Source organism: Entelurus aequoreus, linkage group LG14 (assembly GCF_033978785.1).
Source record: "Entelurus aequoreus isolate RoL-2023_Sb linkage group LG14, RoL_Eaeq_v1.1, whole genome shotgun sequence".
In the NCBI taxonomy this organism is placed as follows: Eukaryota; Metazoa; Chordata; class Actinopteri; order Syngnathiformes; family Syngnathidae; genus Entelurus; species Entelurus aequoreus.
The window spans coordinates 15849269-15875755 of record NC_084744.1 but is presented as its reverse complement, the minus strand read 5'-3'; the positions used below and the strand labels follow the sequence as shown (position 1 = coordinate 15875755).

At 39.7% G+C, this 26487-nt stretch overlaps 1 protein-coding gene and 1 long non-coding RNA gene across 2 annotated transcripts in view; one reads left to right on the top strand and one right to left on the bottom strand.

Moving 5' to 3' along the window:
* LOC133664450 (uncharacterized) overlaps positions 1 to 20249 on the bottom strand; it is a 59936-nt gene extending 39687 nt beyond the window's left edge. The window contains exons 1-3 of the long non-coding RNA XR_009828587.1: positions 20188 to 20249; positions 11202 to 11645; positions 9042 to 9139 (exon numbers count right to left, since the gene is read on the bottom strand). This is a non-coding gene — a long non-coding RNA (uncharacterized LOC133664450). The remainder of the gene's footprint in view (positions 1 to 9041; positions 9140 to 11201; positions 11646 to 20187) is intronic.
* Positions 1 to 26223, top strand: part of LOC133664448 (vang-like protein 1) — a 55594-nt gene extending 29371 nt beyond the window's left edge. Inside the window, exons 4-9 of the mRNA XM_062069088.1 lie at positions 11208 to 11636; positions 13477 to 13652; positions 14699 to 14832; positions 19838 to 19985; positions 23496 to 23730; positions 24359 to 26223. Of these exons, the coding sequence (XP_061925072.1) occupies positions 11208 to 11636; positions 13477 to 13652; positions 14699 to 14832; positions 19838 to 19985; positions 23496 to 23730; positions 24359 to 24619 (1383 nt within the window). The 3' untranslated portion in view covers positions 24620 to 26223. The remainder of the gene's footprint in view (positions 1 to 11207; positions 11637 to 13476; positions 13653 to 14698; positions 14833 to 19837; positions 19986 to 23495; positions 23731 to 24358) is intronic.
* Positions 26224 to 26487: the final 264 nt, after the last annotated feature.

Sequence of the window (26487 nt, the reverse complement as noted above, 5' to 3'; positions counted from 1 at the left end):
TTATTTCTTGTCAGTTATCTATGAGTGCCTCCTTATGCAGTATATTTGATAAGTACTTAATTTTCTAATCCTAAGGTTTATGTATTCAATAAATACAAATCTTTGTGATTAACACATGGTTTCATATCATTTGACAAGGTTGTAAACTGTTAGTAGGTTAGATATAATTATTGAATATGATTAAATTAGGAATAAGATTACTAATTCAGTTTTAATATTTTAGTGGGCCTCGGGCACCGAGATCAAAAAGGTTAAGAACCCCTGATGTAGTGCATACTAACAATATGGGGAGACAGTGTTTTACAAGCAATATTGGATACCAAAATCATTTTCCCAATTTTTGGATGTAAGCAAAACATCCGGCAGCTGCTTAACATGCTTATTTATGCGTATTTGTTCTTATCAAATCTATTGAAAGGAAAACAAGCTGTGGTTTAACAAGGCTGATGTGCTGCATGACTTCTTGTTGTTGTCATTAAAGTGTTGCCTTTCAGGGTCTTTTGCTGATGAAACTAATGATATTGAACATGCTGAATAGTGATGCTTGAAAAGGGCTTGCAGGCAAAATATTATTTTTAAAAAAATGTTTTAGCTTTATTGATTGTTTGTTTTTATTATACTTTATTATTTACTTTTAGCTTTATTGTTTGTTTGTTTGTTTGTTTGTTTTTATTATATTTTATTATTTACTTCTAATTTAACTAATACAATTTGGACACCTCAACTCTTTTAAACCTTTATTGTGTTATTTAATGTTATTTTTATTTATTTATATGTTGTACTTTTTAAATTGTTTTTGTTTGTTTGCCTTTTTTAATACCATATTTCTTTTTTCACACTGAAACTTGTCTTATTTTATTCTTCCCCCAAGGAAGTATGCTAACCGTTCCCATGTTAGCACGCTATAACGTTTTACTTCTTACTTCTCTACATCTTAGCAAATTGTGTACGTTTGAAACCAAACATCGTGGATTTTGGTAATTTCCGCCACCTTGTAAGCATGCTAACTATTCCCGTGTTAGCATGCTAATGTCAGCATGCTTACAATTTATGGAGGCATTTTAGCGAATTGTGTATGTTTCACACCTAAATGCATGGGTTTTGATACTTGGTATCATCTTGTACAGAAAGTATGCTAACTGTTCCTCTTTTAGCATGCTAACTTTAGCATGCTAACTCTTTATGCTCGCAATTGAAGTAATTTCATACATTAAAACCTATTAAAACCATTGGCACCATCTCGCAAGTATGCAAACTAATCTTATGTTAGCATATGCTAACATTTTATGCTAGCTTTTGAGCAATTTTTTTTTACCTTTAAACTTAAAAATCATATATAGCAATACTTGTTGACATAATGTACCGTATTTTTCGGACTATAAGTCACAGTTTTTTTTCATAGTTTGGCCGTGGGTGCGACGTATACTCCGGAGCGACTTATGTGTGAAATTATTAACACATTACCGTAAAATATCAAATAATATTATTTATCTCATTCACGTAAGAGACGAAGAAAATGTCCGCAATCGTCACACACACATCAGCAATCGTCACACACACGCCAACCAATAAGAATTCGGCGGGGGAGGGTCATGGCAGAAGTGCATTGTGGGTCATGGTATGCTAACTGCTATATGCTATACGCGACTGCCGGAGCTATTAAAATAGATCACATCAACATTGGCGGGAATTATAAAAACTGAGAAGGGCTGAACTAAAATGGCACCGAAAAGGAAATCATATACTGCAGATTACAAGCTGGACGTAGTGAAATATGCAGCAGAGAACGCCAATCGAGCAGCAGAAAGAAAGGACGCTAGCGGGGCGCATACCAGGGGAGGAAGATTTTATCGGATTTAGCGATCAGGAGTGACAGATTGTTTGGTAAACCTACAGCATGTTCTATATGTTATAGTTATTTGAATGACTCTTGCCATGATGTGTTACGTTAACATACCAGGCACGTTCTCAGTTGGTTATTTATGCCTCATATAACGTACACTTATTCAGCCTGTTGTTCACTATTCTTTATTTATTTTAAATTGCCTTTCAAATGTCTATTCTTGGTGTTGGGTTTTATCAAATAAATTTCCCCCAAAAATGCGACTTATACTCCAGTGTGACGTATGTATGTTTTTTTCCTTCTTTATTGTGCATTTTCGGCCGGTAAGACGTATACTCCGGAGCGACTTATAGTCCGAAAAATACGATAAGGATACTAACTGCTTCTTTGTTACGTGATGACATTTGAAAATATATAATTATAATGTTAACATGCTAACTTTTTTTCTAGCTAATTTTACATTCGTCTTGAAAACAACTAACCAAAAGAAAGCAATGAAAGTAAGGTATAGGTTCACATCACAGATAGCAGGCCCATTCAACAATTTCAGTGGGCATTTCCTAGCTTATTTATTTAAATGTTTTTATTTATCTAGTTATCTTTTTTACAATATTGGCTCTTACCGCTAAGAAAACATCTGGCCCTTGGATCAATGTAAGTAAGGACCCCTCTGATCACAGGTGTACCTACAGTAGGGACATTGTTAATTAGTGTGTTTGGCGAGACATGGACTACCTGCAGACGACATTGTTACCATCTACACCACTCTCATCAGGCCGTGTCTGGAATATAGCTCAGTGCTCTTAGTGGGCTGCTCCAAAACACAACAGGCAGAGCTAGAGCAAGTCCAGAAACGTGCCTGTAAAATCAATACGAGGAGAGCTGGAAACATCTCAGAACCCCTATCATCACTCCAAACCAGGAGAGAGGAGGCTGCAGTGAAGCTGGTCAGGGATATGCATGATGAGCAACACCCTCTGCATGACCTGCTACCTCCGACACGAGGCAGCCGCACTGCCAGGACATTGAGGAACCAACATAAGCTGGCTGAGCCCAAAGCCAAGACAAAGAGACTTAAAAACTCTACCCTGCATACTGCAATTAAGCTGTATAATGACACTATCTAATTAAATAAGTAATACAGTCATATACCAGAATGCTAATAGTTTCCATGCTGCTGTTGCCCTGAAAATGTTTTTTTTATATAAAATACTGTCTGTTCTTTTCATTTTTATATTTTTGTTTGTTTGATATTCATTGTAAAGTTCAGCTGTTTTTTCAGTGGGGCCCTGGCTCCACTGCAAGCATGAATTAATAAAGTCAAGTCAAGTCAGTTTATAGAAAGAATCGATTGACACGCTTTTAAGAAATTCCAAAGGTCCAACCTATGACTCTGCCTCCTAGAAAAAGAAAGCCACATTCCAGGATGTCATGTGACTGCCAGTTTGTAGTTTCCGTCCATTGTCCACACCGTAAGATAATCTGCGCTCTTGTAGTCGAGTTCGCCCTGCGGACAAATGTGGCACCGCAGCCAAGCACGTCCATCACCTCAGCCTCTGTCCAGAGCGGCATTTTAGGTCTTCTTCACACAAACGGGCTCCTGTGCATTCTTGCAGGCTGAGATCAGATAGAGGAAAGCTGATAGGAATATCCCGGCATGTTCACACGCATGTTTGCGACATATGATGCCAGCAGCGCTCTCGTCTCTCGCTGCTTTGTGGGCTCGTTGGATGTTGGGACTCGGTGCCAGAGGGCAGCAGATTGGGTTTCCTGGCAACGTTGGCTACGACTAAAGCGAAAGCACAATAATCTACTCTTGTCTTTTAGGGGAATATCAGACCTGAGTTATTTGCATATGAATACAACTACTACAGCATTATTGGAGTATACTGATACTTCAAAGGATTCTATCGTGACTGACATGATACTCTGTGATAACCTATGACATGGTATCATTGTATTGCGTTATTGATACAGCAAACCATTGTATCAACAATTATATGACATACACGTATTGTATCCTTAATAATATTGCATCATGATACATTATCGATATAGCAAAAGAGTGTTACTGTAATTATATTGTATACAGTATGGTATCATTATTATGGTATTAATACAGGATAAGTGTTGTACAAAACCCAAAACCAGTGAAGTCGGCACGTTGTGTAAATCGTAAATAAAAACAGAATACAATAATTTGCAAATCCTTTTCAACTTGTATTCAATTGAATAGACTGCAAAGACAAGATATGTAATGTTCGAACTGAGACACTTAATTTTTAACTTAATGGCAGCAACACATGGGAAAAAAACACTGTGTTACATGGCCTTTCCTTTTAAAAACACTCAGTAAACATTTGGGAACTGAGGAGACCAATGTTTGAAGCTTTTCATGTGGAATTATTTCACATTCTTGCTTGATGTACAGCTTAAGTTGTTCAACAGTCCGGGATCTCCGTTGTCGTATTTTACGCTTCATAATGCGCCGCACATTTTCAACAGGAGACAGGTCTGGACTACAGGTAGACCAGTCTAGTACCTGCACTCTTTTACTACGAAGCCACTCTGTTGTAACACGTGCAGAATGTGGCTTGGCATTGTCTTGCTGAAATAATCAGGGGCGTCCATGAAAAAGACGTTGCGTGGATGGCAATATATGTTGCTCCAAAACCTGTATGTACCTTTTAGCATTAATGGTGCCTTCACAGATGTGTAAGTTACCCATGCCTTGGGCACTAATACACCTCCATACCATCACAGATGCTGGCTTTTGAACTTTGCGCCTATAACAACCCGGATGGTTCTTTTCCTCTTTGGTCGGGAGGACACGATGTCCACAGTTTCCAAAAACAATTTGAAATTTGTACTCGTCAGACCACAGAACACTTTTCCACTTTGCATCAGTCCATCTTAGATGAGCCCATGTGGTGATATCCTTTACACACTGATGTTGGTTTGTGATGCAGTACCACCTGAGGGACCCATGGTCATTTTGGCATTTTGTCTTGTATGATGACACTTAGTATGTTGTGTTTTGTTGTCAGTGTGTACAAGTGGCCATATTGAAGTAAGTATCTGTCTGCTCTCTGACAAGGTAGTTATTCCATTCTTTACATCCACCATGCATTCTTTGCATTATTGTAGCGGCCCAGCAGCCTGATTAGTGCAGAGTTCATCTTGGAGAGTGGGGGGGATTAATCCTCTTAGAGGCTGCAGTGTATTAGCTGTGTCACTTGGTTATTGTTTAGCAGCAACAGTGCATGACAGCCACCTGACTCTTTGCTGGAGAAATGGTTGCACATAGATTGTTCCAGTGTGATGCTGATCGGCCAAAAATTTGTTGTGTCTAAATCGTGGGTCAGCAACCCGCAGCTCTTGCGGCTCTTCAGCGCCGCCCTAGTGGCTACCTGGAGCATTTTTAAAAATGATTGAAAATGGAAAAAGATGGGGGGAAAATATTGTTTTTGTTTTAGTATGTTTTTTGTTTGAGGACAAACATGATACAAACCTTCCCAATTGTTAGAAAGCCCACTGTTTAATATGTTTAATAAGAGTAGTGGATGAACATCGTTTTGTCCTACTAATTTCGGCGGTTCTTGAACTCACCATAGTGTGGACTGTGACGCAACAGTTTGTTTACATGTAAAATCTTCCACTCCTTCTTTGTCTCATTTTGTCCACCAAAAGTTTCATGCTGTGCGTGAATGCACAAAGGTGCGCTTTGTTGATGATGTTATTGACTTGTTGGAGTGCTAATCAGGCTATTTAGGCTAGCTGTATGTACATATTGCATCATTATGCCTCATTTGTAGGTATATTTGAGCTCATGTAATTTCCGTTACTTTTATCCTCTTTGTATATAATTGTGTTTTGCATGCTTCATGACACATTATCTGTATGTAATATTGGCTGCATTTCAGATAGTTGTTTGTGTGCCATGTTGTTCCAGACCACAGCAAACGTTACCTAGCTTGCCAAATATTGTAATAAATGTATTATAAGAAGACATCCTGCCATTTCCTTTAACTTGGACACACACATCAATACCTTTGGCCATTAAAAGCCAGTAATTTCCAGGAGTTATCTCACCTTCTAAATAGCCTCTGATTTACTAATGGTTTCTAATGTTGTAAAAATGTGTAGAACAAATATTAAATTTCAACATTTCTGTCAACGAAGATTTGCTTCAGCCTGCGACACATAGTCATTTTGATAGTAGGCTATTATAAGTTTCTCACCCTCTAAATAGCCTGTGACTAGTGATGGGTCCGGCAACACCGATGCATCGGCGCATGCGTCGAGCTCATAGAGCGATACCCTGTGTCGGTGCGCGTATCGATTTTAGAAAGTCACGTGACCGAACACGAGCTGTTTTGGTTACGTGACCGATCATGAGCTGTTCTGGTCACGTGACCGCTCATGAGCTGTTCCGGTCACGTGACCGATACGCGAACTGTATCGCACTGACGCCTGCGCGCCAAACTGTGTTTATTAGGAAGCGGCGCAATGCATGTTGTTGACGAACACCGCTAGGACCGCTTGTTGTCACTGACACTCAAAGTTGCATTTCAAAATTACACAGAATAAATGTGTTTATTTTGTTTAGAATTCAGATGGGTTTGATTTGGTGCGCGGCATATACTGTATTTGCTGTGCGGCGCACGGTGTGCGCGGAGGACGCTTGAGCACTGCGCAGTTGCGCAGGCGCGCACCTTAAAGGGAATGTTGCTTACAGGGCACAGAGGAGGCGTCAGTGCGATACAGTTCGCGTATCGGTCACATGACCAAAGCAGCTCATGATCGGTCATGTGACTTTCTAAAAGCGGTACGTGCACCGACACAGGGTTTCGCTCTATGAGCTCGACGCATGCGCAGATGCATCTGTGTTGCAGGACCCATCACTACTGTTACTAGAGAAGGTACAGGAATGACGGCGTGGCAAAGTTGGTAGAGTGGCCGTACCAGCAATCGGAGGGTTGCTGGTTACTGGGGTTCAATCCCCACCTTCTACCATCCTAGTCACGATACATGTTCACATTATTTATTGACTGTATCTAAAAAAGATAAAAATATATTTTTATTTAAACGAAGATATGAAATAATCCTAAATGAAATACAATGACTTGGTTTATATTATTGTATATACTAGGTCATAAAATCAGTGTCAGTTGAGTCGGTCCATAGGTTGCCTGTAGGGATTTTTAATGTCCAGCAGATGTCAGTATTTAGTGACACAGTATCGACACAGTATCAATACAGTTTTGCAATGTGTCGAAACGCTTCATGAGGCCTCATCAACCCATCACTACCTGTGACTTACTAATGGTTTCTAATGTTGTAACAATGTGTAGAACAAATATTAAATTTCAACATTTTTGTCAACGACGATTTGCTTCAGCCTGGGACCCATAGTCATTTTGATAGTAGGCTATTATAGCTAATATAGACACTTACGTCATGTGTTGCCTTTATTTTAAGACTTATATACGGCTTTTCATTTTTTGCGGCTCCAGACAGATTCGTTTTTTGTATTTTTGGTCCAATATGGCTCTTTCAACGTTTTGGGTTGCCGACCCCTGGTCTAGCTTATAAGATTTAGAGTTACTTTATCTCTCCAGTGCTGTACAAAATCATATTGGAGTGTGAGATGTTAGCAATACTATAGTAACATCAATAACAACTACAATGTCCCTCGGTAGGGTGCAGGTGTTTTGTGTTTTTTTAGTTAGCAGGATACTTACTGGTTTAAGGGGGATGACGAACAGGCTGGGCAGCGCCACTGACTCAAAAAGCAGAAATACATGTTTGTGTCTGTACCTTTAACCTGATCCTCACCAAAATATCATGCACCATCCCGCTGTAAAGTTTCTTTGGAATTAGTTGTGTACATTGTGTGTAGTCTTGCTGCGTACTTGCACTTGTTCCCATTGGTCTAAAATGTTAAAATTATTTGTATCTATTCTTTGGTAGTTTTTTAATTATGTATGTATATTATTTATTTACATTGTTTATATATTACCGAATTGACACAACCATATGACAGCCAGAATTGTAAGATAATTTTTTTTTTGTTATATGTCGGAGCTGCTTCTCATCATCATTCTTTGTTTAAAAATAGAACATGCACATTCTGAAATTGGACACAACATAATGTTGTTGGGCTTTTTTTACACTTACATGTTGTGGTTAATAGTATTCTATCTTTATGTGTCGTTATTTATACTTTCTGAATCAGTTATGTGATAATGTTCATCAATCCACTCATCCATCCATCCATTTTCTACCGCTTGTCCCTTTTTGGGGTTGCGGGGGGTGCTGGAGCCTATGTCAGCTGCATTCGGGCGGAAGGCGGGATACACCCTGGACAAGTCGCCATCTCATCGCAGGGCCAACACAGATAGACTCATCGGTGTTAATTTTCACATTTAGAACAGCAGTTTATTTCATTCAAAAACTTCAGTTCATTTTTATACCTAGCAAACTCATCCCGCGGCCCGTACGTTTGACACCCCTGGGCTAGAGGCTTACCGCGGTAACATTAAGCCAAACATGTTAGCTTCCTTATGCTCCTGTAGCTTTGCCACGAAAAGCTGCTTTATGCAATACTTCATAGGAATAACAAGCATTAAAGGAGCGACGTCACACTTGTATAAACCCTTTTCCCCACCTTTGCTTTCACAAATCAGTGTCCTCCCTCTCCGCCCTGCCCCCCAAACACTCCAGTAAAAGGGGAATTAATGATCCATGGACTGCGATGGAAAGAGGACTGTCCATTGTTCAATAACGGACAAGTCGTGTTGACACATTTGTGATCATAAGGCCTCACTTGTTTTTTTTTAATCTAGCCCTGATGTCTTCTCTCATTGGTTGCATGAGGTAAAATATGCAGCGTGCATCTTCACACCGAGAACAGTGAATAGCTAATGACAAGAATGAATGACAATGTAAACGTGTCTGTGGTGCAGATACGATAAGAAGATCAGATTGTGACTCTAATTTGTAATGGCGGCTGAGGAAATATTCATGGTTGTGTGTGTGTGTGTGTGTGTGTGTGTGTGTGTGTGTGTGTGTGTGTGTGTGTGTGTGTGTGTGTGTGTGTGTGTGTGTGTGTGTGTGTGTGTGTGTGTGTGTGTGTGTGTGTGTGTGTGTGTGTGTGTGTGTGTGTGTGCGTGTGTGTGTGCGTGTGTGTGTGTACCTCACGTCAGAGTGTGCGTCCCCCTGCATGCATGCGTGCCGTCCTACATTACATCAAAGCGTGTTTGAAGACTTCCCATTATGAAAGTCCAAGATTGTCTGTAAATAGCAGAAGAGCAAGAGAAGTCAGTTGCTGTTGCGCGTGCAAAAAACACGACAAAAGCAGCATAATGGACGAGTAAATGTTGATTTTACTCTCGTTTTACAACCACTGAAAAAAAAGGTCAATTTAAAGTAATTCATTGTTCAGGACAATGTAAAAGTAAATATGATGTGATTCATTGGTTAATGCTCATTTTGAGAGATTAGTAGTACCGTATTTTTCGGAGTATAAGTCGCTCCGCAGTATGAGTCGCACCGGCCGAAAATGCATAATAAATAAGGAAAAAAACATATATATAAGTCGCACTGGAGTATAAGTCGCATTTTTGGAGGAAATGTATTTGATAAAACCCAACACCAAGAATAGACATTTGAAAGGCAATTTAAAATAAATAAATAGTGAACAACAGGCTGAATAAGTGTGAAGTGAAGTGAAGTGAATTACATTTATATAGCGCTTTTTCTCAAGTGACTCAACGCGCTTTACATAGTGAAACCCAATATCTAAGTTACATTCAAACCAGTGTGGGTGGCACTGGGAGCAGGTGGGTAAAGTGTCTTGCCCAAGGACACTACGGCAGTGACTAGGATGGCGGAAGCGGGGATCGAACCTGCAACCCTCAAGTTGCTGGCACGGCCGCTCTACCAACCGAGCTATACCGCCCCAAGTGTACATTATATGACGCATAAATAACCAACTGAGAACGTGCCTGGTATGTTAACATAACATATTATGGTAAGAGTCATTCAAATAACTATAACATATAGAACATGCTATACGTTTACCAAACAATCTGTCACTCTTAATCGCTAAATCCCATGAAATCTAGTCTCTTACGTAAATGAGCTAAATAATATTATTTGATATTTTACGGTAATGTGTTAATAATTTCACACATAAGTCGCTCCTGAGTATAAGTCGCACCCCCGGTCAAAATATGAAAAAAACTGTGACTTATACGTGTGGTCCGAAAAATACCGTAGTATTTTTTAAAATATCAATATTAGCCTTAATTGTTTTCCCTATTTTCTGTAATAATAAAATGTTGCCAGCATGGTCTAATTAGAAGTTTATGTGCAGAAGTCATGAACTATAGTGCACTACAATTATTTGTTTATGAAAATGTTTTTATATGTTTTTGTTTTTTTGCCCTAAAGCTATAACCACGGTTAACTCTCATAGGCGCTGATTTTATAATTTAGCACCTCTCTGTGTGCAAATCTTACTCTCCACCCACAGTCTGAATGCTTCTGTATATATGTATATAGTATAATATTTAATATTTAAACAACACATTCAGAACATTCGTTCTCAGGACCGGACTGTGCACCTCCCCTCCTTTTGCACTATTTTTCTTTTCTTTCCTTCCTGTGTCTTGCATATTTGTAGACTGTCGCACTGATACTGGAGTTGCTTTTAATCTCATTGTACCTGTGTATAGTGACAATAAAAGACATTCTATCTATTCTATCTATGTATATATTTTGACATATCACACCAGGCTTTGCCATGTTTTTAAATGTTTAATTATTATATTACATGTATATAATTTATAATTTTTTCATTTTCTTAAAATAAAATGTATGTTTTGGTATTTAATAATTAGGTAATTTTATCACCGGCAGGATGATAACTGGTGAGATAAAATACAAGCACAATTAGTTTATTATTCATTATTTTCTATGGCAATGTTTTTTAATTGTTGTCAAATTCTGATTATTTTAATAAGGAAAAATAATTTTAATGTTAAGATGAGGTGGCGACTTGTCCATGGTGTACCCCGCCTTCCGCCCGTGTGCAGCTGGGATAGGCTCCAGCACCCCTCACGACCCCGAATGGGACAAGCGGTAGAAATGGATGGATGGATTCTAAAATGTTAAAATACAAATAATACATTCTCATTTTATTCAAATTAATTGTATTTTATTAAGTTATTAATAAAAATACCTGTAATAATTATTTCCAAAATGTTTAACCAAACTAATAAATCTATTTAGTAAAGGTGAATATTACTTTTTTTTTTTTTAAAGTAATATAGTAAAATGTTGTATCCCTCACCTGCAGGATGATAACTGGGGAGAGACCACCACGGCGGTGACGGGCACTTCGGAGCTCAGCATCTCCCAGGAGGAAGTGGTCGGCTTGGGAAAGGGCATACAGGACCGGACCAGAAGCTTCCGCCGCTATCTCCCCCTCGCTGTGGGCGTGTGCGGGGGCCTGCTGGTGCTGGCCACCCCTCTGGTTTTCCTGCTTCTACCCGTCATCGTGTGGCCCGAGAGGCTGCAGCCGTGCGGCGCCGCCTGCGAGGGTCTCTTCCTGTCCCTGTCCTTCAAGCTTCTCATGCTCCTCACCGCCATATGGGCCTTGTTTCTGCGGCCGGCCCGCGCCAGCCTGCCGAGGGTGTGCGCGTGTCGGGCCTTCCTCACCACGCTCACCCTCCTCCTCACCATGTCCTACTGGCTCTTCTACGGCGTCAGGATACTCGATGCACAGGTGCGTCCACTGTGGATTTGGGAATATTTCACAGCCAAATATGTATGCACAAAATATCAATGTGACACTAACACAACAGGAACTGTCCTGGTTGGTCCACAAGTCTACAAGTTAAATAAACCTGCTACTGCGGTGTATATGACGATTATCAACATAAACAGCAGTTATGTATTGGGAATGTTATCAATCAACCAATCAAAGTGTATTTATATAGCCCTTAATCACAAGTGTCTCAAAGGGCTGCACAACCCACAACGACATCCTCGGCTCAGATCCCACATTAGGGCAAGAAAAAAGTCAACCCAATGGGATACAATGAGAAACCTTGGAGGGGACCGCAAATGTGGGCACCCCCCCCCGTCCCCCTCCTGGCCGACCGGTGCAATGGACGTCGAGTGGATCTAGTTAATAGTGTGAGAGTCCAGTCCATAGTGGGGCCAGCAGGGGATCATCTTGAGTGGAGACAAGTCAGCAGCGCAGAGACGTCCCCAACTGATGCACAGATGAGTGGTCCACCCTGGGTCCCGACGACTTTGAACAGCTAGCGCAACATCTGTGGTCCCCTAATAACCTCTCCACGCAGGAGAGTGGGGCAGAGCAGAAAAGAGACGGCAGATCAACTGGTCTAAATGGGGGAGTCTATTTAAAGGCTAGCGTATACAAATGAGTTTTAAGATAGGACTTGAATGCTTCTACTGAGGTATCAAATCAAATCACCAAAAATGATTCCCGGGCGCGGCCACCGCTGCTGCTCACTGCTCCCTCATCTCCCCGGGGGTGAATAAGGGGATGGGTCGTATATTTTATACGTAAGTAGTAAAACCTTAAAGTCGCATCTTAAGTGTCAGTATAGGTATATACCAGTGGCGTGCGGTGAGGTTAATGTCTGGTGAGGCACGACTGCATCATCACAGTCAGATTTACAAACATGAACCTGCAGTGCAGGTGTACCTAATGTTGTGTCCCTGCGGTCGTTCGCGGCTCCTGCAGCGCGAGCATTGTTGTTTTTGCACTTTTTGGCTTCTTGTTAAGTGACTTTTTTTGGGTGTATTCGGTCTTGCACGTGGAGGGTTTGGGTGTGGGCTTTGGTTGGTGTGGCCGCGCCGCTCCCGTCGGGCGGTGCATTCTGCGGCGGAGGTGCTTGGCACCAGGAGGCGGGGTTATGAGACGAGCCTCTCACAATGTGTCTTCGCAGCAGAGTTTTATGATCGCTCAGCACTAAAAATATGGTACACACATACAGTTGTTGACAAAATACACTGTACATTATATACCTCAGCTAACTAAACTATGGAAATGTATAATATAATTCATATAGCAATACGGTCTCACTGCACAGCAGGCCAGCAGTTAGCCGAGTCATTGCGCACAATCCATGTTGAGGCACAAATCAGTGACGTGCCTCAACTGGCTGCTGATCACCGCACCGTCTCTTCTCAGTATTTGAACGGCAAATGTGAAAATAAAAATAAAAATAATCTAAAACTGGTGAAGTTAAATGGAAAATAACTTTAGTATAATCACTGGATACATATAACAATTTAATTATTATTTTTTTCTTTTTACTTTTTTTTTTCTTTCCATGATGGCAGGTGAGGCCGTGCCTCCCCTGCCTCTAGTGACGGCACGCCACTGGTATATACATAGGTATACATGTATATAGGTATATAAAGGTATACACAGTGTAGGCGTAATATGATCAAACGTTCTTGTTCTTGTCAAAAGTCTAGCAGCCGCATTTTGTACCAACTGTAGTCTTTTAATGCTAGACATAAGGAGGCCTGAAAATAACATGGTACAGTAATGGAGACGAGACGTAACGAACGCATGAATTTTGCAGGATGAGGACTACCACGGCGTGGTCCAGTTTGCCGTGTCCCTGGTGGACTCCCAGCTCTTTGTCCACTATCTGGCTGTGGTGCTGCTGGAGCTGCGCCACCTGCGACCCTGCTACAGCGTGTGCGTCATCCGCTCCACCGACGGAGAAACACGTCACTACAACATAGGACAGCTCAGGTAAAAGCTACAATACTGACTTTTCTTATTGCCCGCAGTCTCCTCTCTGATAATAATATAAAGTCTATCCATCTAAAAATGTAAATAATCTAGCCTGATCAGTGGCCTTGTGGTTAGAATGAGATTGGTAGGTCGTGAGTTCAAACCCCGGCAGAGTCATACCAAAGACTATAAAAATGGGACCCATTACCTCCCTGCTTGGCACTCAGCATAAAGGGTTGGAATTGGGGGTCAAATCACCAAAATGATGCTGCTCACTGCTTCCCTCACCTCCCAGGGGGTGGAACAAAGGGGATGGGTCAAATGCAGAGTAATTTCACCACACCTAGTGTGTGTGTGACCATCAGTGGTACTTTAACTTTAAAGGACAAAAATAAACACATGGCTTCAGACTCTGCAGTATTATACTCTATAGTCTCCACTTTGCTGCAGTAATCAGTTTTCTTATTGACCTCAGTCTCCTCTATGATAGTATCCAAAATGACAAAAATAAGCACACAAGTTTATGTTAGCTGCGGACTCTGCAGTATTATACTCCATAGTGTCCATTTTTCTGCAACACTCATTTTTCTTATTGCCCTCATTCTCCTCTATGATAGTATCCAAAATGACAAAAACAAGCACACAAGTTTATGGTCGCTGCAGACTCTGCAGTAGTATGTTTGTATAGTCCACAGTCTTCACTTTGCTGCAGCACTCAATTTTCTTATTGCCCTCATTCTCCTCTATGATAGTATCCAAAATGACAAAAATAAGCACACAATTAATGTTAGCTACGGACTATGTAGTATTATACTCCATAGTGTCCATTTTGCTGCAACACTAATTTTTCCTATTGCCCTCAGTCTTCTCCCCGATATGTTATAAATACTTCTGTTCCCCTCCTGTTGGTGTTTGTGTCCCAATCTGTCACCTGAATTGTTCAAATCACCCTGGCTTTGGTTTTCTCTGTACTCCTATTTTCAATTGAACCAATGAAGGCACAACCCAAGCTGTATTGTCCGAAGTTTTAGATTGAGGATTAAGACCCTCTCCTTTAATTTCAGCATTCAGAACGCCGCTCTGACCATACTGGAGTATTACTACAAAGATTTTCCCCTCCACAACCCGGCGCTCCTCTCGGCCTCAAAGCACAGAGCTGCCAAACATTTGGCTGGATTAAAAGTTTACAACGTTGACGGTAAGTACTTCGCATTCCAGTATTCACCTCATATGTTGTTATTAGTTGGGTTTTGTGCTTACGAGATGGAGTAGAACCTCTAAAATTGTACACAATCCACTTTCGGACACTGCTTTCAGGATTATAAGCAATTTTGACCAAATAAGAATATAAATAATCAGTGATGTGGTCAAAATGTGGCCAACATAAAACCTTTATTAACTGTTCAGGCAATGTTTTAAGCGAAGATTGAAGATTCGTAATTGTCGTACCTGTTAAAAAACACTTTAAACATTAGTGCCTGGTAAGTAATTATCTTCGCACAAACACTAAATATCATATCACTTTCTGAAGTGCGTACCATTACTTTACTTTTATTTTTATTATTATTATTGTTTATTATTTAGGACAGGGACCTGTATGCACCGTAGTCCTATGTCGCAATAAGTGTCATTTCCTGTTCTCTGTTCATCACACATTTTTTTGTTGCCAAAAAAGGGTCAAGTCTTTTTTTTAAATTACATTTAATAATGTATACCAGGGACAAAAACACAATGTACAGTAAAAAAATGTTTTGTTCCCAATCAAAGACACTGCAGTTTACTGGAGGCTTTAATGACAACAGTTTTAAAGCAGCAATAAAGAAATGTAGGCAACACTTTAGTATGGGGAACATATTCACCATTAATTAGTTGCTTATTAAAGTAAAAAAGACTTAATTTAGAGTTATTTGGACACTAAGGGAACATATTAGGGTTAAGGTTAGGGTTAGGGTTAAGGTTAGGGTTATGGTTACTAATAAGCAATAATTCTGAGGTTATTGAGGGAAGACTCTTAGTTAATGGCTTACTGGTTGTATAATAAGGCCCTTGCAGAATAAGGCATTAATAAGAACTTAATAATGACTAATTAAGAGCCTATATGTTACTAATTTGCATGTTAATAAGCAACTAATTAATGGTGAATATGTGTTCTCCATACTAAAGTGTTACCGAAATGTATAAAAAATTGTTTTCTTCTTGTTTTTTTAAATATCTATCAGATGGCCTTTTATTATTGATTATTGACTATAGCCCTAATATACTGAGCAACCAGGACAGAGACTTGATTACCGCTCTCCTGCGTCACACTTAACACTATTTCCTGTTCTATGGTTATCATCACATTTTCGCTATTTGCCTCACTGGTAGCCTTTTGTGGTGGCATCACCAAAAAGTCAAGGATAATGCATAACACATGAAGTCCATACGAAAAGGTGCTGTAATTTGATGATACTGTACATTGATTGCATTGCATCATCACAGTGCGACGTCAGTTCACCCGCGGTATGTAAATGCAATTAGTTTGTCGTATTTTTTTACGTAGTTGTGATCTCCTGCTCTTTATTGCCCACTTCTTTTATGAACTGCAGCATTGAGAGCAAGACTGAGACAGTATCTGTGGGAGAGTAAGTAGTGAGGAGAAAGCCCTCCCCCCCCCTCCCCCCCCCACTCCCCCCACACCCACCCATGCACTTTTAAAGCACAGGAAGTGGCTCACGTCATGGCTCGGTTCACCCACCAAGCCCGTGTGCTTGACATAATGGATACACTGCATCCCCACCCCACGAACAAACACGACTCACGTCGCACTTTCCAACATCCCATCCTCACCGCGTGCACACGGCCAAGGCGTTCATGATGCTGCATCCAGTGCGGCGTCCTCCATGGCCCTGCCCCCCTTCCCTCTATCAAAGAGCAGCAGAAAGGCCTCTGGGGGGCGGCGGGATTTCAACCCTTAAATAATTCATCAGAGCAATGCTGATTCCTCACATTCTCCCACATGTCGACTTCGTTGTTGCTCCCTTCCCTGTTTTCCCATAGTTTAGCATTGTTCATACCTGCACAAATGCCCGTACACACACACACACGCACACACACATACATACATACACACACACACACATTTTCCCATCATTTCCTGGTTTAATGATGTTAACATGTAAGTTTTACTGCTTTTTACTCTGCTCCTTTTACTCTGCTTCTTGCTACTGTAAAACCAACAAGAAGACTTTATGTTCATTTGTGTGCACAATATTAATGTTTAATCTAGTTGTCTATAAAAAGCATTCTGCATCTGAGGAGGCTATATACTGTATAAAGGTTTTTTCCCTTTGCTATTATTGTCTGTAATTATCAATTCAATCTACGTAGTATGTTATGAACTAATAACAATATACAATAAATATTAATTAGACTTAGACTTAGACTTCCTTTTATTGTCATTTAAATTTGAACTTTACAGTACAGGTAAGAACGAAATTTCATTGCATTAGCTCGTTGTAATGCAGGATAAAAGAGCAATAATGTGCAGATATAAATAAATAGATTACTGTACAGATAAATATATTGCACTTTTTCATATGCATCCACGTTTATGGATGTATGTTATATTGTCTTTATATTCCAGCGAGTTAATCCGTTTTTTGGGGAGGGGAATTGAGGGAATTATTTTGATGCGTTCAAGAGTCTGATGGCCTGAGGGAAGAATAAATGTGGTTGTAATGTTAATATTAATTACAAAGTGCATAAGGAATATAAAAAGTCATGTTTTATTATATTCAAGTATATTTCATATGTAATTATTGCTTCATGTTTGGTATTTTTCTACATACTGTACATAAGTATACATGATTATTCATTTGTAATAATAATTAATTTTATATTTATATTAGTGACATATAAATAATACAGTATGATATTATTAGATTATAATGACTATGATGATTTTATGATTTGATGAAGGATATGCGTCATTACATTATAAAGTATATGTTATTGAAATGTATCTGAATCATTTTTTGTTATTGTTTAATGGACATTCGATTTTAATTTAAATATAAATGTATTAGATTATTACAGATTATTATTGAATAATTATTTCATTATAGTGATGTGTAGTTTGTGTATCTATTTTTACAGGTTGTGGATGATAATAATAATACTAATAGTAGTAGTAATAATAATAACATTATTTATATGTTTTTTTTAAATTGCTGATCACTATTTGCAGTGTTTCCCATAAACTGCCAAGATACATGTGGCGGTGGGGGCGTGGCTATGGGCGTGGTCACCATGATATCATCGAGTAATTTGCATAATTTTCTCTAAAAAGGCTAAAAAAATGTATACTTACTAATTAATAATGACAGTTTTGTTTTAAACGTCCATCCATCCATCAATCCATCCATCCATCCATTTTACACTTTATGTACATATTTATATACAGATTTGAACAATAAGTTATTCACTGAAATATATTTATTAATTGTGGTTCTTACAAAAAATATATCTAATGAAATATAAAAGCTGTCTATCTGTGTTGGCCCTGCGATGAGGTGGCGACTTGTCCAGGGTGTACCCCGCCTTCCGCCCGATTGTAGCTGAGATAGGCTCCAGCGCCCCCCGCGACCCCGAAGGGAATAAGCGGTAGAAAATGGATGGGATGGAAATATAAAAGCTAAAATGTCTCTTAAAGCTCTGCCCCTTTAATTAGTGCATACTAAATAATTTAACTTTAGCCTACTACTACAACCATATTATTTACCAGCAACATAAAGGGAAACCGAGGCAGAGGTGTCATGCCACAGTCAGTAACAAATAAACAGAAAACAGTAGTGGTCAAATACAAATAAGGCAACAAGAGAAGTATCCTATACTTCTCTTTTGTAAAGTAAATCTGAACAGCCTATATGGGCATCTACAACAACTATATGATTTGCCTATGATTTGCCTGAGAAGCTGGACAGGACAAAAAAATAAAAAAATAAATCTATTTGTGGCGGACGTAATTCTTTCGTGGCGGGCCGCCACAAATAAATGAATGTGTGGGAAACACTGATTTGTATAAATAAAAATAAATAGTGGATATACTCTCATGCTTAAATTAATCACATTGTACAGTTTCTAATTTAGATGATTGTTGATATTTATTGTGACAGTGTTGATCTTTACAAATATATAAATAACACAAGTAATGCATAACTACTTTTTTAAATTATATGTTATTAAAATATATTTTTAATTAATGTTGTTATTGTTTAGGGAATAATTAGATTTTTTAAAAATAGAAATGTATTAAATTAACAATAAAAACAATATTTTTTAATTGACTGATATGTACATAAAATGTGTGAATATATTATAATATTCATAGATATACAGGGAGACAATATACATGATTGTTGATATTTAATGAGAATGTATTAATATTAATAAATGTATAGGTAGGAAACCAATTCCTTAATTATATTTTTTATTATATTTAACTCACAAGATCATCATGATAATATAATATAATATATAATCACTCGCCATACAGCAATAGATGATATCTGTCTATTACCTGTCCGCTTCTATGTTAGCTACCTCTCTTTGTTTGTAATGTATATTCTCTGCTGGATCTACTCTTTATTTTCTGCTGCCCTTTTTTTCTGCAGCTGTTACATATACTGTTATATAATGTACATGGTAATTGGGATTTGTTATGTATTGTATATATTATATAGTAATATAATATATCAGTATATATTATATACTGTATATATAATATGTAAATATTAAATATATGTTCTATTTTATATTGCTACTATGGTACATTTTTAGTCTACTTTATACCTTTTGTTTTCACCCTCTTTTTGTGCCCTTGTGTTCATTATCCTTTCCATCCTTTGTAACTGAGCTACTTTGTGGAACAATTTCCCTTGTGGATCATTAAAGTTCGTCTAAGTCTAAGTATTTTCAGTAATTTTCTGCATAATTTTGTATGATTGAGAGACATGATGCACGAGAGAAATGCCTACAAATGTAGAGAAGTTCATCTTGACAAGGTTAGAAACATCAATGTTCCTAATGGCGGATGCAAGGCCTTATAAGTGCATCAGTATGAAGGTGCGGACACTCCCTTTTGTTCTCCATGTTCTTCCACACACAACCCTTTACCTCTTCCTTATTATCAATTCACCTATGTCCTCTCCCTTTGGGGGCAGCCCCTGGGAACACAGCAGGGGCCCAGCCTGCTAATGGCAACCAGTCCCAGGCTGCAGCCGCCGCCGCCAAACGCAAAGACAGCGCCCATAACGAGCTGTACTACGAGGAGGCCGACTTTGAGAGACGAGTTCGCAAACGAAAAGCCAGGTGAGTGCGAATAAGACGGGGTAACATGAGGCGTAGACAGGAAGTGTAGGCCTTACTAAATGCTAGCGCTAGCTAGCCAGCCACTTCAACAGAATGACATGTTGAGCGATATCACTTGGCAAAGTGATGGCAGATACGTCAAAATAGGTATGCTGATATCAAGTAAGCACACTGAAGATAGAATAGAATAAAATATACTTACAGACGTTGCTTAAACTAGCAGAAAGCACATTTGTTTAAGGAGATTCTGTTCTGTGTTAGCAGGTCACACAATAGGCCACGCCCATACAAGGAAGTCAATTTATAGCAATTGTGTTGTCTAAACCTGCATGACATACTGTAGTTTTTAAGTTTCAAAATGAGAGATAACAAATCAGGCTGGGTACTTTAGTGTCATCGTACACTATATTGACAAAAGTATTTGGCCACCCGCCTTGACTCACATATGAACTTGAAGTGCCATCCTATTCCTAACCCATAGGGTTCAATATGATGTCCGTCCACCTTTTGCGGCTATTTCAGCTTCAACTCTTCCGGGAAGGCTGTCCACAAGGTTGCGGAGTTTGTTTATATATTTATATATATTTATATATTCTTCCAAAAGCACATTGGTGAGGTCACACACTGATGTTGGTGGAGAAGGCCTGGCTCTCAGTCTCCGTTCTAATTCATCTCAAAGGTGTTCGATCGGGTTCAGGTCAGGACTCTGTGCAGGCCAGTCAAGTTCATCCACACCAGACTCTGTCATCCATGTCTTTATGGACCTTGCTTTGTGCACTGGTGCACAGTCATGTTGAAAGAAGAAGGGGCCCACTCCAAACTGTTCCCACATGGTTGGGAGCATGGAATTGTCCAAAATGTTTTGGTATCCTGGAGGATTCAAAGTTCCTTTCACTGGAACTAAGGGGCCAAGCCCAACTCCTGAAAGACAACCCCACACCATAATTCCTCCGCTGACCCCTCTCTGTCAGTTTACGTGGTCTACCACTTTGTGGCTGAGTTGCTGTTGTTCCCAAACTCTTCCATTTTCTTATAATAAAGCCGACAGTTGACTTTGGAATATTTAGGAGCTAGGGAATTTCACGACTGGATTTGTTGCACAGGTGGCATCCTATGACAGTTCCAAGCTGGAAATCACTGAGCTCCTGAGAGCGGCCCATTCTTTCACAAATGCCTAAGTGCCTGATTTTATACACCTGTGGCCGGGCCAAGTGATTAGGACACCTGATTCTGATCATTTGAATGGGTGGCCAAATACTTTTGGCAATATAGTGTATCACGACATAGCATCAATATACACTATACTGCCAAAAGTATTTGGCCACCCATGCAAATGATCAGAATCAGGTGTCCAATCACTTGGCCCGGCCACAGGTGTATAAAATCAAGCACTTAGGCATGGAGACTGTTTCTACAAACATTTGTGAAAGAATGGGCCGCTCTCAGTGATTTCCAGCGTGGAACTGTCATAGGATGCCACCTGTGCAACAAATCCAGTCGTGAAATTTCCTCGCTCCTAAATAGTCCAAAGTCAACCGTCGGCTTTATTATAAGAAAATGGAAGAGTTTGGGAACAACAGCAACTCAGCCACCAAGTGGTAGGCCACGTAAACTGACAGAGAGGGGTCAGCGGATGCTGGAGCGCATAGTGTAAAGAGTTCGCCAACTTTCTGCACAGTCAGTTGCTACAGAGCTCTTCGAATTAGCCCACGTACAGTACGCTGAGAGCTTCATGGAATGGGTTTACATGGCCGAGCAGCTGCATCTAAGCCATACATCACCAAGTCCAATGCAAAGCGTCGGATGCAGTGGTGTAAAGCATGTCGTCACTGGACTCTAGAGCAGTGGAGACGTTCTCTGGAGTAATGAATCACGCTTTTCCATCTGGCAATCTGATGGACGAGTCTGGGTTTGGAGGTTCTTGCCAGGAGAACGGTACATTTCGGACTGCATTGTGCCGAGTGTGAAATTTGGTGGAGGAGGAATTATGGTGTGGTGTTGTTTTGTTTTGTTGCTCCCAACCTGGTGGGAACAGTTTGGAGCGGGCCCCTTCCTCTTCTGACATGACACCAGTGCACAAAGCAAGGTCCATAAAGACATGGGTGACAAAGTCTGGTGTGGATGAACTTGACTGGCCTGCACAGAGTCCTGACCTAAACACGATAGAACACCTTTGGGCTGAATTAGAACGGAGACTGAGAGCCAGGCCTTCTCGACCAACATCAGTGTGTGACCTCACCAATGCATTTTTGGCAGAATGGTCGAAAATTCTTAGAAACCCACTACGCAACCTTGTGGACAGCCTTCCCAGAAGAGTTGAAGCTGTAATAGCTGCAAAAGGTGGACGGACATCATATTGAACCCTATGGGTTAGGAATGGGATGTCACTTCAAGTTCATATATGAGTCAAGGCAGGTGTCCAAATACTTTTGGCAATATAGTGTATATGCTGTTATGCTTCATTAGTTAAGATAGAGTAAGACATGCTGCCATGTCTCATTTACATAAAGGGGAAAAAAACAAAAACATTGCACAGAATTTTTGCACAGATCTATAAAAAATACAACAAATAGATGTGCTATAATGTGATGTAAGTCATTCAATTTCTTTTTTCAAATACCGTATTTCCTTGAATAGCCGCAGGGGCGCTAATTAATTTAAAACGTCTTCTCACTCCTGCGCTTACCAAAAGCATGCGGGATGGGCAAGCATGCACTAATTATTTTAAAACTTCTTCTCACTCCGGCGCTTACCTTATCATGAAAAGCACATTTCATAAAAAAACGTTATTATGGTCTTACCTTTACTTATAAATGATGTCCATGTGCAGCTGCTTCTGATCAAAGGCAGTCTTCCTTATCTTTCTTCAGTTTTAAAAGTCTCTGGAGATATTCCTTTAATTATTACATCCTGCTTCGATTGAAAGTCCAGTTTAGAAAACTGTTTTATTTTAGATATGTAATCCTCCATGGTAAAAGTGCAAGCAAACGATCGCTGCTCATGCTTGCTGCTTGTTGTCTTCTTCTGCAGTACTGGTAGTCGCAAGAAGGATCACTAGCGCCCTCTACCACCAGGAGGCGGGAGTCATTCAATGACTCATATTTGACCCGGCGGAAGTGCCAAGCATGCGCTAATTATTTTGCGAAACGAGTTTGACCCGGCTGTAATTCTAGGCAGGCGAATACTATATTCCCGGCGGCAATTCAAGGAAATATGGTATGCTGCATAATGGTATGCTTCCCTTAACTCAGGAGGCTGAGAAATGAACACAATGCACTCAAATTGTGCAATGATCAGTAAAATAGATAGGTTACATAGAAATGCTATGCTGTGCTAAGCTGCATTAGTCAAGATAGAGCATGACATGCTGCTATGCCTCACTTACCTTGGAAATAAAAAAAATTAAAACGTTGCACAGATCTATAAAAGAAATAAAATAAAAGGTGATGTACTTTCGTGATGCATCTTTATGCAAGATAGTGCATGACATGCTGTGATTTGATGTGTCAGGTTGGTGGTGGCGGTGGAGGAGGCCTTCACGCACGTCCGCCGCATGAAGAAAGAGGACGAACGTGCATCACCCTCCGACATCATGGACGTCCGGGAAGCGGCTTTGGCCATTTTCCCATCGATGGCCCGCGCGCTGCAGAAGTACTTGCGCACCACCAGGAGGCAGCACTGCCACAGCATGGAGAGCATCCAGAAGCACTTAGCTTTCTGCCTCATTAACAACATGAGCCCGAAGGTGATGTTATTGTTATTTGATTGTATGTATACACCAACCTGTCTGGGGAAAACAGGTGGAAATTAGTCTTCTGACATATTTACATAATATTACAAAACCCAAAACCAGTAAAGTTGGCACGTTGTGTAAATCGTAAATAAAAACCGAATACAATGATTTGCAAATCCTTTTCAACTTATATTCAGGTGAATACACAGCAAAGACAAGATATTTAACGTTCAAACTGGTAAACTTCATTTTTTGCAAATATTAGCTCATTTGGAATTTGATGCCTGCAACGTGTTTCAAAAAAGCTGGCACAAGTGGCAAAAAAGACTGAGAAAGTTGAGGAATGCTCATCAAACACTTATTTGGAACATCCCACAGGTCAACAGGCTAATTGGGAACAGGTGGGTGCCATGATTGGGTATAAAAGCAGCTTCCATGAAATGCTCAGTCATTCACAAACAAGGATGGGGCGAGGGTCACCACTTTGTCAACAAATGCGTGAGAAAATTGTCAAACAGTTTAAGAACAACATTTCTCAACAAGCTATTGCAAGGAATTTAGGGATTTCACCATCTACGATCCGTAATATCATCAAAAGGTTACCTTTTCTAGTTATATATTATTTTGGTTTCGTCCACAGGCCTTCCTGGAGACATACCTGGCCCCGGGTCCCACCCTCCAGTATGGCCCCGAGCGCTGGATGGCCGACCAGTGGATGTTGGTGAGCGAGGCGTCAGTAACCAGCGGCGTCAAAGAAGGCAGCGAGTTCACGCTGAGGTGCCTCGACTTCAGCTTAGCCGTCACGGTCAGGGGCATCCCGTACATCCGAGTGACCGAAGAGTACGTGGACCCCAAGTCGCACAAGTTTGTGCTTCTGCTCCAGTCGGAAACGTCGGTTTAACAACCTCCTCGGACCTTTATGACTCAAAAATGTCCGATTTTTGTCGCAAAAACTTCTGGATGGGAGGGATACGCCTGCACTTTTCCACCTTGTCAGGCATCCTTCTATGCACTACAGACTCATTTGCATGTGGGCGAGTGTTTGTTATTTTTATTTTTTTTAGAATGTGTGTTTTTGTGTGGTGGAGACATTTGCCAAAAGTCTGGCTGTGAAAAAAAAAGTAACTGTTGGTATGTGTACAGTATTTATACATCAACATGCATTATTCCCTGCATACTTTTTTATATTAAAACTGCGTGGATGATTATCTAAAACTTTTTTTTTTTTTTTACGATGAATGTATATATGTGTTTTGTATATCATGTCAAATCAGTGGCAAGAGTGACTGCCCAGAATGACCTTTTTATATATCTTGTGCCCTCTTATTAAAGCACTTCCCAGATGTTACATATTATATATAAATATTCCGTTTTTATAGACATAATTTATGCTAAATATTGGATTTTTTTGGAAGATTAGTTAGAGCAGGGGTGTCAAACGTACGGCCCGCGGGCCGGATCAGGCCCACGAACAGGTTTTATCTGGCTCGCGGTATGAGTTTGCTAAGTAGAAAAATGAGCTGAAATTTTGGAATGAAAGAAACAGCTGTTCTAAATGTGTCCACTAGATGTCACAATAGCAATTATTTGTATTTTTGTAGATTATGCTACATATGATGTTAGTACACTAGTCGAGGAAAATGATCAAACTAAATAAATAACATTCTGTAATTTGATTTTGATATTTTTTTTATCTTGATAGATTGCAAATTAACACCAATGAGTTGACTGATGAACATTATCACATAATTTGTTTAGAAAGTATAAATAACGACAAATAAAGATAGAACACTATTAACCGCAACATGTAAGTGTGAAAAAAAAACAGTATTATGATTTGTACATTCTCAGAATGTGCTTGTTCTATGTTTAAACAAAGAAAACAATCTGAAGTTGTCTTTATTTTTAAGTTATTGTGCCGTGATTTTGCCAGTTTGGCCCACTTGGGAGTAGATTTTTCTCCATGTGGCCCTCGATCTAAAATTAGTTTGACACCCCTGAGTTAGAGGGTAAAAATAATCAAATTGGACTCATTATTTAAATTGGACTCATTATTTAAGTTGGACTCAAAACAGTGTTTGTAGCGGTCAGTGTCTCACTGCTGCCACCTATTGGCCACTTCATTCTAGAGCGTCAAGTTTGAAGAAAGAACGTTGAACTGTATTATTCAATTTGAATGTTGTCATTTCACATAAGGACAAGTGTTACTGTTGTCACTGATGTTTTGTACAAATTTTGTCCCTGCACATGAATCCTAACCTTTGTACGTGTGTGTGTGTGTGTGTGTGTGTGTGTGTGTGTGTGTGTGTGTGTGTGTGTGTGTGTGTGTGTGTGTGTGTGTGTGTGTGTGTGTGTGTGTGTGTGTGTGTGTGTGTGTGTGTGTGTGTGTGTGTGTGTGTGTGTGTGTGTGTGTGTGTGTTAAGCGTCTGTTGTGACACTTTTTTGTACACCAACAGACCACAAGCTGTGTCAAATCCCCGTTTGTTAAAAAAAAATAAAAAGCATTTGTATTGATTTGAACTGTTTTTAACTAATTAAGATATAAATTACATACATGTTGATTTGATCAGATTTTATATTACCGCAAATAATACAATGATCATGGTAGTTAATTAAAATATAACAATCATATATACTGTATTGTAGTTAATCAGTAAATTGTCCCTATTTTTTTTTTTAAAAAACATCTCCCATTGAAAACCAGAAAACAGAAATGCCATTCTGGATCTTAAATTTGTTGTTTATATCTGTCCACCGGATATAAATGCT